General features: G+C 45.8%; 1 protein-coding gene across 1 annotated transcript in view; it reads right to left on the reverse strand.

The window, feature by feature from the left end:
• LOC146805013 (acetylserotonin O-methyltransferase-like) overlaps nt 1–12,727 on the reverse strand; it is a 219,370-nt gene that overhangs the window by 94,387 nt on the left and 112,256 nt on the right. Inside the window, exon 4 of the mRNA XM_085622163.1 lies at nt 8,391–8,459. Coding sequence (XP_085478289.1) covers nt 8,391–8,459 — 69 coding nt within the window. The remainder of the gene's footprint in view (nt 1–8,390; nt 8,460–12,727) is intronic.

Genomic DNA, 12,727 nt, shown 5'->3' on the forward strand with positions numbered 1-12,727 from the left:
CCTCCGGCCCCTGAGGTGTCACTGTCACACAGTGCTGGAGACAGAACACCATCACCCATATGTGAGGCACCTGAAACAGCAGAGGACGAAGATGCGGATGAATCTGCCATGGTGGTGAAAAGAAAGCGGTAGCATTCATCTCTGCCATATGGCCTGTTTCTGCTTGTTTCTGCCCTCAGCATCATCACCTTCACTGTCCCCCAATGCACTCTGCAACACTCACCTTGGACTTTGACATGGACTGCCATATTCTGTTTGGTCACCAATGACACAGCTATCAGACTGCGGACTGAACTCCTCCTCTTCTGATGTACTTGACCTTCCGTGAAGGACTCTGGCCGGCCCTCCATGGACTATTAATGTAGAGTGGGTTTGCACTGCTCCAGCTACAACACTCTATTGAATGTGCATTAAACATTCTTTGTCACACTGATGTGTCATGTCTATGATCTTGCAAGTGTGGAGGTATGGATGAATGTAGAATCAATGATTCCCCCTTACGTCCATGTTGCTCATGTTGTGGGACTTGGGTCACAGGGTGACACATTGCCGATTGTGTTCTGGGTGGCGCTGACACTAGAACGGAGACACACGCATTAGTCACTTCCTTGTCCAGCCCAGAATGGAAGCACGCCCAGAGCCCTGGGGTCATTGTTCACACCCTTACACTGGACTGGCATACGCCAGGCAAGCCCACTCCGCTTACGCTCACGGGGGGGACAACAATACATGTTCCAGGTCTTCCCTGTGGGGATCTGCTGCTCACAGGTCTAGTTGTCAGCATGCCACAGCCAGTCCCTCATGGGTGGTTCACACCCACACCACACCCATTCAGCACCGGCATCACAGGACATGTGACCCTGCCAATAAAAAGGGCCTGGCGCACGTGCTGGACGTCATTTCCACTCTCTAACTGGGTGTCCCCGTGTGGTTATCATTTATGCAGGAGAGCCTAAGGTGACATGATGGCATCCGCACCACGGGACTCAATCATAAAGGGTCCATGGCTTGCGGTGCACAGACTTGGTGGCACCGGATACACTTCGGTAGGCACAGGCACACCACCACGGGATGGTGTCTTTCGGTGCGCTGAGGTAGGGCACCTAAAGTGCTGAGCGGGTGTGCAGCCTGCGATGATGCGCCATCCAGGCGGTCCGGAATGGTGGCATTAGTGCGGACCCAGTTGGACTGCAGTGTAGGCCTGAGCCAGTGGGCAGTGCGGGCCTACCGTCACATGGCATCGCCTCGCAGTTCACAGAATTAGTGGCCCCTCTAGTGCTGAGTGGGTGTGCAGCCTGTGATGAGGCCGGGTGCACTGATATGTTCTCTGCCATAGCAAGACCCAGAATCAAGTGTGTGACCTGGTGGCCCACGGTGCGGGGCTGCATAATGTGGAGGGTGCCATGGTAACGGGCCATGGCTTGGGGCTCCCAGCAGCACGTGGTGGGCCCTCTTGGAGACACACCGGTGGTGGATGGTGAGCAGTGAGGCCTGGTTGCGCAGGGGCAGGCAATCACCGCTGGGCGGCGGAAGGGGCTGGGGTGCAGCAGCCAGTGCGCGCAGGGGCGGGCAAGCACGGATGGTGTTTGCTACTGTATGGACTCTGCCGTTCATGTCTCTGGCAACTGTTTCAGATGAGGGACCTGGGGGACTGCAGTGTGTACCAATACGTGGTTGGAGACTAACAGGTGGCTGCAGGTGAGCAGTGAGGCCCGGGTCTGCAGTGTCGGCACTCTCTCTCCCTCTCTCTCCCTTTCTTTCTCTCTCCCTCTCTTTCTCTCACCCTCTCTCTCCCTCTCTTTCTCTCTCCCTCCCTTTACTCTCCCGCTCTCTCCCTCTCTTTCTCTCTCTTTCTCTCTCTCTCTCTCCCCCTCTCTCTTTCTAACTCCCTTTCTCTCCCTCTCTTTCTCTCTCCCTCTCACTCTCCCTCTCTTTCCCTCCTCTCTTTCTCCCTCTCTCTCTCTCTCTCTCCCTCTCTCTTTCTCTCTCGCTCTCTCTCTTTCGCTCTCTCTCTCTGTACTTTGCTGGGCTCATGACGCACCTCCTTATCTGTATTTCTGTCTTGCAGGCTGTGTCTTACAGAATGCCCAGAGAAGACCCTCCGTGCCTCTTCAAGATTGTTGTTTTTTGGTTAATCTTTAATAAAGATTTTATTTGGATTATATGATATGTATGTATGGTTTCCCTTTTTCTGGCCGCACCTGTATGTTTGGTGTTGTGATTGTGCGACTTCAGGGTATTTGTTTGGATCATGGATTTTTGGTGTTGATGTGCATTCTCATTGTCCAAAGGGAGGGGGTGGGTGGTGGGGTCCTGGGGATGGTTGCTGTGGGTGTTTTTGCCCTATTGGTGCTCCGGGCTGAATGATGAGTAGCTCCATGGCATTTGTTGTTCTTCATGTTTGGCTCTGGGCTATGCTCCCTTGTCTGGTGCCGGTTGTTGTCTGACTTTACACCAGGTCGGAACAGGTGTTAGTTTCCTGCTGCTAACGTGCCTTTTTGCCTGTTTTGGGATCTTACTGACGATCTGGCTGGTCGTTGAGAATGTTGTGGATGGGTGTTGTCGCAGCTTTTTGCTCGGGAACACCTACTCTGCATCTCATTAACGATAGTTGCCGGGGTCATCCGTGGCGTTGCTTTTTGAGGTTGCCATTCCGGGAAAACTGGTGATATTGGCTGTTAGCACCAGCTTGGGAATGGGGCGATAACTTTATCGCGACAGTGGCTGCGCTAAAGTGCCAATAACTCGCCAATAACTCCTTGAGAATATGCCCGATGTGTTTTTGAAAAACTGGATAGTACTTTGTTGATGCCGTCTGATACTAATCCCGTGTAATCGATGTCTTGGAGTATTTTGAAGATTGTAAAATATTAATTTGAGAAGTGGCTAAGATGTCACAGTATAATGTGATGAAAAGCCGTGGTGAACTCACCCATTTTGATTGCTAATAATATTTGTAACTCTGAAAAACATTTTGGAAACTTACAAATATATGTTTGCACATATGTTGAGCTGAGTAAAAGAATAGTAGTATAAGGGAAAGTAACATAAACGTGAACTAAAAGATTGTCACCCTATTTTTTCATTGGTTAGAAATGTATAATTGAGTATTAAAATATGTCTACATTGCAGAAACAGTACTAAAATTACTAAATTCACCCGAGGGGTGTGTTTTCTCCATGGCGCTCCCTAAAAAACATCTGGGGCTTGTGTTTGTGGAGTTTTTGATCGGGAAATGTTGATCTTTATGAAAGTGAAAGATGATCATAATAAATATCCTAGTCTGATTCTCAGTTTTCTGCTCGGGAGAGGAATGAATGCAAAAGCGTAGATGTTTTAGAACCTCGCAGAACAAAATATATTATACATTAATTTTGAGCTTGTATCTGTTAAGTAGTTTTTCATAATTGATTAACTGGCACTAGTGTAAAGGTCTTCCTTTCAGAAGTGTATGATATATTAATGTTCAACCAGAAAGTCGGAATGTGACTCACACAGCGTTTTCTGATGCTGTATGGCGCATCCCAAGGTATGTATTAATACGTGCGTGTCAACTGTCAGTGCTTACCAGTGTCATAAGGAAAAAGCCCACTCAGATGGAGCAGGGCTGGACAGACCTCTTATTCCATACGGCATTTCCCTGGTGGGGCCGGAACCATTATAGGCCGTTTTTTGAAGAGCTACGATGGACCACATTTGGTGCCTCAGTCACTTCGAGGTTAAATGCAGGATCCACAACTAGGGCTTGAATGAGAAAGAGAGAGAGGGAAACAAAGAAAGAGAGAGACGGAAAAAGATAAAGATTAATTGAGGGGAAAAGACAGGAGAAAAGGGAAGAGACAGAGGGGCATATGTACAAGGACTGGTGAAAACTACCGCTAATGCTAGTTAGCGGCAGTTTTCTTACCGCTGTGTACCACTGAAAACGATCACCTTGTTAGCGACATATGTACAAGATGTCACTACATGGCGATAGCTTCAGGGATCAGCGGTGAAAACGGCCGCTAACATTAGCGTGATGGCCATAGGAATTCCGGCGTTACCAGGCAAAAACCAACAAAAGGGTCATTAGCGGCAAAAAAACGCATGTTAGTCAGCCTAACATGAGTGTTTTTGCCTATCAGTCGAACTCCAATAGAAAATAGGCACAAAAAAAAATGAAATGCAGACTAGAACAGCCAGGGCCAAGTGCAGCACAAATCAACAACCCTCTAAAGCCACCCAACATCCAGGATGACCAGGATGAGAGCCCGGATGCCTCGCTGGACCTGCGCTTGGAGCCTGGATGCGTCGCTGGACCTGCATCTGGAGCCTGGATGCCTCGCTGGACCTGCATCTGGAGCCTGGATGCCTCGCTGGACCTGCGTCTGGAGCCTGAATGCCTCACTGGGCCTGCATCTGGAGCCTGGATGCATCGCTGTACCTGTGCCTGGAGCCTGGATGCATCACTGGACCTGCCTCTGGAGCCTGGATTGGGATGCGGAGGAGCTGTGGAGTCGATGAGCAATTGCGGTAGACATCGAGGCGCGGCAATCGCCCTTACCTTGTGGTGAAGTCTGGTCGGTCACATGGAGACACTTTGCTGATCTGTTCACTGATCTTGAAGCCGTGAATGGTAGAGGTGCTCCTGTGCACCAACGTAGGGAGGTCTGCATCGCATACTGTGATCTACCACTACACTGGGGTGCACACAGAGGAATACCAATGGTGGGCGGCACCTCTCTGCATCACAGGCCAGATGAGGTTGCGCTGGCCGGACACTGTAGAGGGTGAGGCCCCTGAGCTGCATCAAACTTGTGTTGTGGTGCGCTTCAAGTTCACACCTAAGGGGGCCCTGCTGCATCAACTGCATCGGGAGGTTCACCAGCAGACTTGGTGGCAACTGCTGTACCCATGTTTGTGAAATCCCACCTGGCTGAGGCTCCTGCTGGGTGAGCCACATATTTGCAGAGAGATTAGCAGATTCCACCATGGTGTCAATGTCCAGGTAAGGAGAAGGTGGGACATGTAGCAGAGGAGGCCCGGGGGTCAAGTCGCCCAGGCCTAGCACCAGTAGATGACTCACCCCCAGTGTCGGCTCATCCACTATGGTGGAAGAGCGTCACTCCACTGCTTCCAAGCAGTGCAAGAAGAGGAACAATCATCTCATGATGATAACTTCCTGATGTTATCATGCCATTTTTCCTTTGCGGGTAGGAGGGTGGGTAGGGCTGCTCCACTCACGGAGCAGGGCAGTGGCATAGTGGTGTGCCCACTCAAGAGCGCAGTGACTGTTTGGTCGGCCCGCTGAGGCCGCACAAAGCAGTCATGTGCACTGTCCTGTTCCCAATGCAGGCTGCATTACAGCCTGCATGGAGAATCTGCCCACATCTCCAGCCCCTGGCTGAACGCCTCGTCCCGGCGCCAATGACCAATCCCAATGCCGCATTGCAGCGGTGTGATTGCCTTAGGGTAGGGAGCCTGGCTGCCTCCTTCCTGTTCCTGCAAGCAGACTCAGTAGAGCAGGAGCAACAAAGACACGGGATCCGGCCTTGTGGTAAGATTTCTCTCATTTAAATATTTACAGCACTCGCTAACACACACACCCCGGCGTCCACGCCCCATTCTGTGTTCTTTTCGGCGTTTCCCACCTCCCAGCTGTGCAGTGCCCCCGCAGCACTTCTCAATGGCGGCCATTGTGCGGCCATGCGCAGCAGGCGTACAACTGGTGTGCCAAAGATATATATGGAGTTACGATGCATACCATTATATCGCATTCTATTACAATGCATACTAATACTAGGCATATTGCAACAGTAGGAAAGGTGTTGGATTGCGGAGATGTAAACATTACTATTCCCATTTCAGTGAGTGCAACCCTAAAAATAATCCTTACACCCCAAAGCAAACCCTGAACCCTAAAATGTATCTTTGAGTCCCCAAACACACCCTAAAAATCATATTTGACCCAAATGCACACCCCAATTTTCATGATTGACCCAAATGCACACCCCATTTTCATGATTGATCCAAAAACACACCCCAAATTTCAAATGTTACCCCATAATGCACCCCACATTTCATCTCAGATACCCAAAACCAATACCCACCTTAAAAATAAAAAATACCCCATTACTGACCTCACAATGCGTTGTAATGGAATGCAATGTTAAGGCACCTGCGTTGTTGGATTTGCATTCTAAAGGCATTACAATGTAATGCCTGTGTTGTAATGGACGTCTCCCATGCCAAAAGCAAGCCATAGGCAAGCCCTTCTGCGTCCGTCTGCCCCTGGACCGTGCTCAGCACCAAGGAACCTTCCTGTCAGACACTCCACCCCTATGGCGCCAGCACCCACCTTGCCATCAACCCTGAAGGCCACATCGCCTGCCAAGACCAACATCTGCCCCGGACAGGACATCGTCTTCGCCATCACTGAAGGCTACTAAATCACCCGCAAGGACCACCCCAACCATCCAGGAGGAGGCATTGCCATCACCTACAGAAACACAGTCTGACTTAAAAACGCAATCTAATGATCCAACGGTGTCCATGGAACACCTCAGTTTCCAGATCCGGACCAACCTTAACCCTATTCTCTGCAACACCCTCATCTGCAGGCCCCCGAGCCATGGACACCCATTCTCTGATACAATTGTAGACCTCATTGCACACCAGGCTCTCTCATCCACTGATGACATCCTACTTGGTGAACTCAAGTTCCATCTGGACAACTCCAGTGACCAGAACACTACCCCCTCCTGGGGTAGCTCCCCAACATCAGACTCAAGCAGCTAGTCACCGCAGCGAGCCACATAGCAGGAAACACAGTTGAGCACGTCTCCTCCTCCATCGGACCTTCAACTACAGCCACACCACCGGACTCTCCGGGACCGACCATCATTGTATACATCATGTCTTCACCATGCCCACCATACACAACCCCCATCATCGCCCCACTTGCAGCTGGATCAAGGGCACCGAAGTACGTCTCGTCAACTCCCTCAGCACCAGCACTCCACCAACGTTTGCAGACAATGATACTGCAGCGCGCAACCACCACTGATTGATATCCAACTGTGCCGACACCTGGGCACCCCTCAAGAACGGCACTGCATCAGTACCTTACGCCTGCATGATGGCAGGTGTAAGGGTGACACAGTGCCACAGGGATAGGCTGGCCCCATGCATTGCTGGAGTTGAGTCATGGTTGTGACGCAACTGCAGCAATGGGTGACTTTAGCGCAGACAGATACGTCCGGATTCCAGACGTATCTGTCATTACTTGCGTCATGGAGCGCTGTCCAGTAAAGACAGCGCATCCATGGTGTGGCAAGAAGGAGGTAGTGAAAAGTGTTGCAGCGCTGTCTTCTCACAGTGCTGCAACACTTCTCATGAGTGAGGCCCAGGAATGCGCACTATCTTATTGATGGTGCACAGTCCTGCCCTGTAGTTTTGTCGCAGGGCAGCGCAGCAACATTGCTTGCAGCGCGGTCCAGCAACAAACACTGCCGAAATGAGGCCCCAAGGGTTATCTCCATTTTTAAGACCAGCTTTATTCTGTTCTTAAAAAACTGCCTCTGACTGCAGTAAGAGGCAGTTTTTTTTGGTCCTCCAAACTTAAGGAATCCCCTTGTAAATATAGCTAAAAAAAATGAAAATATAAATATAGTTAGCGGCTGTTTTTGCACAGGAACGCCTCCCTTGCATGCATTATCGCTAACAGAAGTGGCGATCTTTATAATGGACGTTTTCATCAGAAAACTGCCGCTAACAGAGGTTAGCAGCAGCTTGTACATAAGGCAATAAAAATCTAGCAGCAAAACCGTCGGAAAAGTGACGCTAATGCCGCGTTAACTCCTTGTACATATGCCCTAGAGATTAGATGATGCCTGGAGAGATGGAAAGAGAGAAAGGGGAGGAAGGAAGCAAGGCTGGGTTGAACGCCTTTGCCAGGGCTACTTTTCATTCACAGTTCTGGCCCTAAGAAGGAGTTTCCTAAACTACTGCTGTTTCCTTGGAGCATGGTCTAATCGCATTAAAGAGTATTCTCCAGTGCATTGGCAGTGGAAAAATTGGCCATTTATTTTGTTTGGTGCATTCACCTTTGGCTTGGGAGGCACTATTTGGGAGATAAGACATTACCTCTTGATGAATGTCAATCTCCATCACAAAAGCCTAATAGCACAGCCAAGGCACAAAAATTGTGCAGAAGAGGTAGAGAACAGTCATCAGTGTTGAAGCACACAAAACTATGGATAATTGAAAAAACACATACACCATATATAATTTACATCAAGAGGAAGTACATCTCTGCCTACATCATGTACCACTTGGTTTAGAATTGCAAATAAGCAAGAACACTGTGAGTGCAATACATTACATGCAAATACAAATCCAATTCACATTACCAATAAATCACTTCATATGGGTTTTTTGATGATATTCCACATGCTTTTTCATGCTGACTTGTTCCATCCCTGTGAAAAATAATGAGAGATTTACACAAGTGTTTGATACAGAATCTAGTTTCCTCACACACTCATTTCCACTTATAGGTAAGTAGACAAATATGTATTTCATGGATTCATAAAAATATTATTGATCAAATAATATTCAAGTTAAGCCTTGATACACCTATTTGGGTGATAAAGTTTTTAATGACATTCGCGCACCTTTGTGTGTGCTGCCACAAATGATTTATTAAAGAACACTCCATTATGAAGGACTAACACAGATGAGTGAGTAGGATCTTCAAATAAGAGTGTTATGAAAAGGAGTTAGAAGTTTGCATTAGAAGAAGCGATCTTCAAAGTCATACACAAGAAAATATTATATAGTAGATATTTTTTACAAAGGCCCGGTATTTTTGTGCATCTGTATGAAAGCCTATATGCATGTGTGTCTTTATTTTAGGATGCAAAAAAAGCTGTAAACCCGAAAAATATTATAATGAAATCAAACAAACACATGATTGGGCAATTGTTATTATTAAACACCATTATGTAATAATGCTGGGTTAAGAAATCCAAATACCATGCTATTCTGAATCAAGAATCCATAAAGCTGCAATTATAATGCCGTTGTGTCATTAAGGTTAATAGATCAAGGAACATTCACTGGCTGTAGTCTATCAAAACGACTTCTACGTGTCTCATCAGTAAAATCTAAAGGAAATACGAAAGGGACAAAGTAAGCATCCACAAAATTCTATGGCCTTGATGAACAGTCCGTCCACCCAATTGTAACTCAGGAATAATACATGAAAGGCAATGGGTGAAGAGGACCAAACAGAATTCCACTCCTTTGCTGTGTTCCTTTCTGTAATTTCTTTGAAATAATTGATGACGTGAGTCATTGTAAAGATAAAGCTCTCTGTTGGCAGGTCTAACCATTTATGTACAACGTAAAATATAACATGTAAACTCATTTATCAAGAATTTCATTATAATGCTGTTTCTTCAGCCCACGAAAGAAAAATGCCACAATTCGAATTTGCTTGTGACCCAGACACAGGGCCTCATTTATGAAAAGTGACGCATCGCTGCATAAAAGCAGCGATGCGTCACTTTTCATTGCGCCCTCCTTGCGACATGCTCGATGCGTCATATTTACCATATGACGCATCATGTCGCAAGGAGTTACAGATACGTCAGTAGGCGCAAAAATGACGCATTGCTGGAGTGTATCACAAAAGTTACGCAACTTCAGCAATGGGTCATTTCACATGGGCAAGTCCCATTTCAAATGTGCCTGCGTCAGTCTTATGCCTGCTGTGCGGCAGGCATAAGATATTGACGTATTTGCGTCCTAGAAGTGGGGCAGTGAAATCTCATAGATTTCACTGCAACACTTCTATGAGGCTTACTTGAGCCGGAATGCCCACCCCGGCATACATTATACCTGGCGCAGGTATAATGTGGCGCATGGGTTTAGAAAGTGACACATCTACCTCGATGCGTCACTTTGTAAATATGACGCAAAATTGCACATTTTTTTACGCCGCTGGTGCGTCACAAAAAGTGACACACCAGCAGCGCAAAAGTGACGCAAGGGCTCATAAATAAGCCCCACAGTCTGCAAATATAAATACACAGATACTGTCCAGCATCTTCTTATCCAAATGTCTTATTAGCGGAATTCAGAGCTGATCAAAACACGACCCGCTCTGCCAAAAATCTCCACCAACAGCTTGGTCCTGTAGGCAGTAATATTAAATACATTCTGATTGAATGTTTCCCACTTCCGGCTGATGACATAGTATCTTTTTTTAATGGCTTATTGTACAAGAGTGAATTAGCAATCAATATATTTTATTTCTCTTGTATATATGCACAAAAGTTTTGACAGTTGTCGGAGAGCTAACACAAAATACAATTATGCGTAAATCAAGTAGGCACAAATGTATTTAGCTTGTTAGTCTAAGTGTAATGCTAGTATGCTAGTATGACATCAGGTGCCCTGTATACCGGGGAGTATCTGATGCTAGGGGTGGACAGAATGTTTCATTCCACCCAGTGAATCGGTGGAATTTAGCGACTCCGCATTACTCAAGTGACATTGAGTTCTGGCCGCATTTCTGTTCATTTGCTCCAATACATTTATTGCAGTTCTACCATTTTTATACTAGAACTGTTATTACGAGGAGAAATCATTTTTAGAACCCCATAATTGTTTTTGATGTTGTTTATCTGAATATTGTTTGGTAATTTTATTGTGTTTGATTTTTGTCTTGATTGTTCTGCAATTGGTCATGTGTCTTCCTGTATCTCATTTGTATTTAGATTGAATATATGTAATGTCCGTTTATACATGCGGTGCTCACTAATTATGTATATACATAGATGTTAATTTAATATCAGAATAATATATGTTATGGAACTTTATTTTTTTTTAAAAGGAATAGAAAATATTTTTGTACTTAAAATGAATAAATTATATATCCAACTGGTCTGACTTATGATATTTGTAGACCATCAACGTATTGTTTTGTTATATGCATATTTCGAGAAGTATTCATGTTTGTTTACTATGTACTAATTCCGACAATCGCTAAGGAGTAGAATTTGATCTACGAGGCTCCAGGAATGCGAGTGAGATTTCACACCACTTGCGATTTAGTAACGAGGGCAGACAGAGGAGGTTGCAAGCAGTCGTGGTTAGAGGGCTGCTTCTCAAAGCATTTGCTACTGCTCGAGTGGATTTTCAACTCAAGTAGAAGCAAAATCATCTTGAAAGGCCGCTCGCTCTTGCGTTTGTGCATGGTATCGTTCACACTCATTTTCCAGCGCTGCACACTCTAGCGGCACTAAGTTGCAGCGTGAGCAGCGCAATGTGCATTTATTTCGCTCGTTTGTGAAACTCCGTGAAAACTTTGGGGCAGATTTGCAAGCACCTTGCGCCACTTTTGCTTCATTTTTAACATGGGAAAAGTGACATACGGGTGGCGCAAGGGGCTTGTAAATAAGCCCCTTTATATGTAACTCAGCAGAATTCCATGGAGTGAATCTCCACGGGTTCTGCCCACCGCTAATACTAACCTCACCACAATTTGCTTAGGGGCATATTAACAAGGAACAGGCAAAATTAACGCTAAGGGCGCTTAGTGTTAATTTTTTTAACTCCTGCTATCGCCTAGTCGATAAAAAATCCAGTGATAGCGGCATTTTGGGAGGTTATCGCTGGTAATACAGCGATAAAACTACAAGGATAGGGCTATCCTTGTTGATAGCTCATGGTGGATTTAGCCATGTAATCCACCTCCCATTGGATTACATGAGTAAGTCTGAAAATTAGCAGACGTAAAAAAGCTGCGTTAACCGTGGTTAGCACTGCTTTTTTGTCTCTAACAGGGTTAGCGTGAAGCTTGATAATAGAAGAAATGTCGCTTAGCGACATTTCTCGTATTATTTTGGTCTGGAATGCCCACTGTGCATCTTATTAGAGATGCAAAGGGAAGCGTAGTGAAAAAGGGTGTTAACATGCGATTTTGCATGTTAGCACCCTGTTGTTGATAGGGCGATATTTTTATCTCCGCTTCTTTGGCTTTTAAAGCCAAAAAAGCGGAGATAAAGCCCTTGTTAATATGCCCCAAAATGTTCCTCATACATTGCTTCAAGTGAGAATATGCATTGCAGAAACCAAACCCTTAGATAAGTAGTAGTTGCACAGTTTCTTATGACAACATAGGATTGAACCTTGAGACAGATACAAGAAATATAAACTATTCAGCATGTGGTTAGTCATTTGTGAATCCTTTTTGGAGCTGTTAAACATGAGAATTAGGCTGAATACACCAGAGAACTCCAAGCAGGCTATGCATAACAAGGGCACAATACGAAAACAGGATGGAGGTTAGCAAATACTAATTTTTCATGCAGTTTTCACAGTGTTCACTTACATATTTTGTTGTTAATATTTGAAGAACCAATGCAACTCCTCTAATAAACGCTGACATTTACGCAATGAAGTGGCCTGAGGACTTGTAGTATTATTTGTCTGGGGTTGCTGCTATTCAAATCTATTGGTTTATTCTAATGTTCTTATTAGAAGTGTCCAATAAATACTATATAACCAGAGTTAATGGAACCAGGAGAATCAGAAACTTCCAGGATGAAATGACTGTGTGGGACACTGAGGCACCCCTTACAAGTAAATAATTACCAGGAGTATCAGTCATTATGATTCCCACTGGTTGTTCATCAGTTAACACCCAGTATTAACACAGATACTCCACGTACTGTTAACA

This window comes from Triturus cristatus, chromosome 8 (assembly GCF_964204655.1).
Source record: "Triturus cristatus chromosome 8, aTriCri1.1, whole genome shotgun sequence".
Lineage (NCBI taxonomy): Eukaryota > Metazoa > Chordata > Amphibia > Caudata > Salamandridae > Triturus > Triturus cristatus.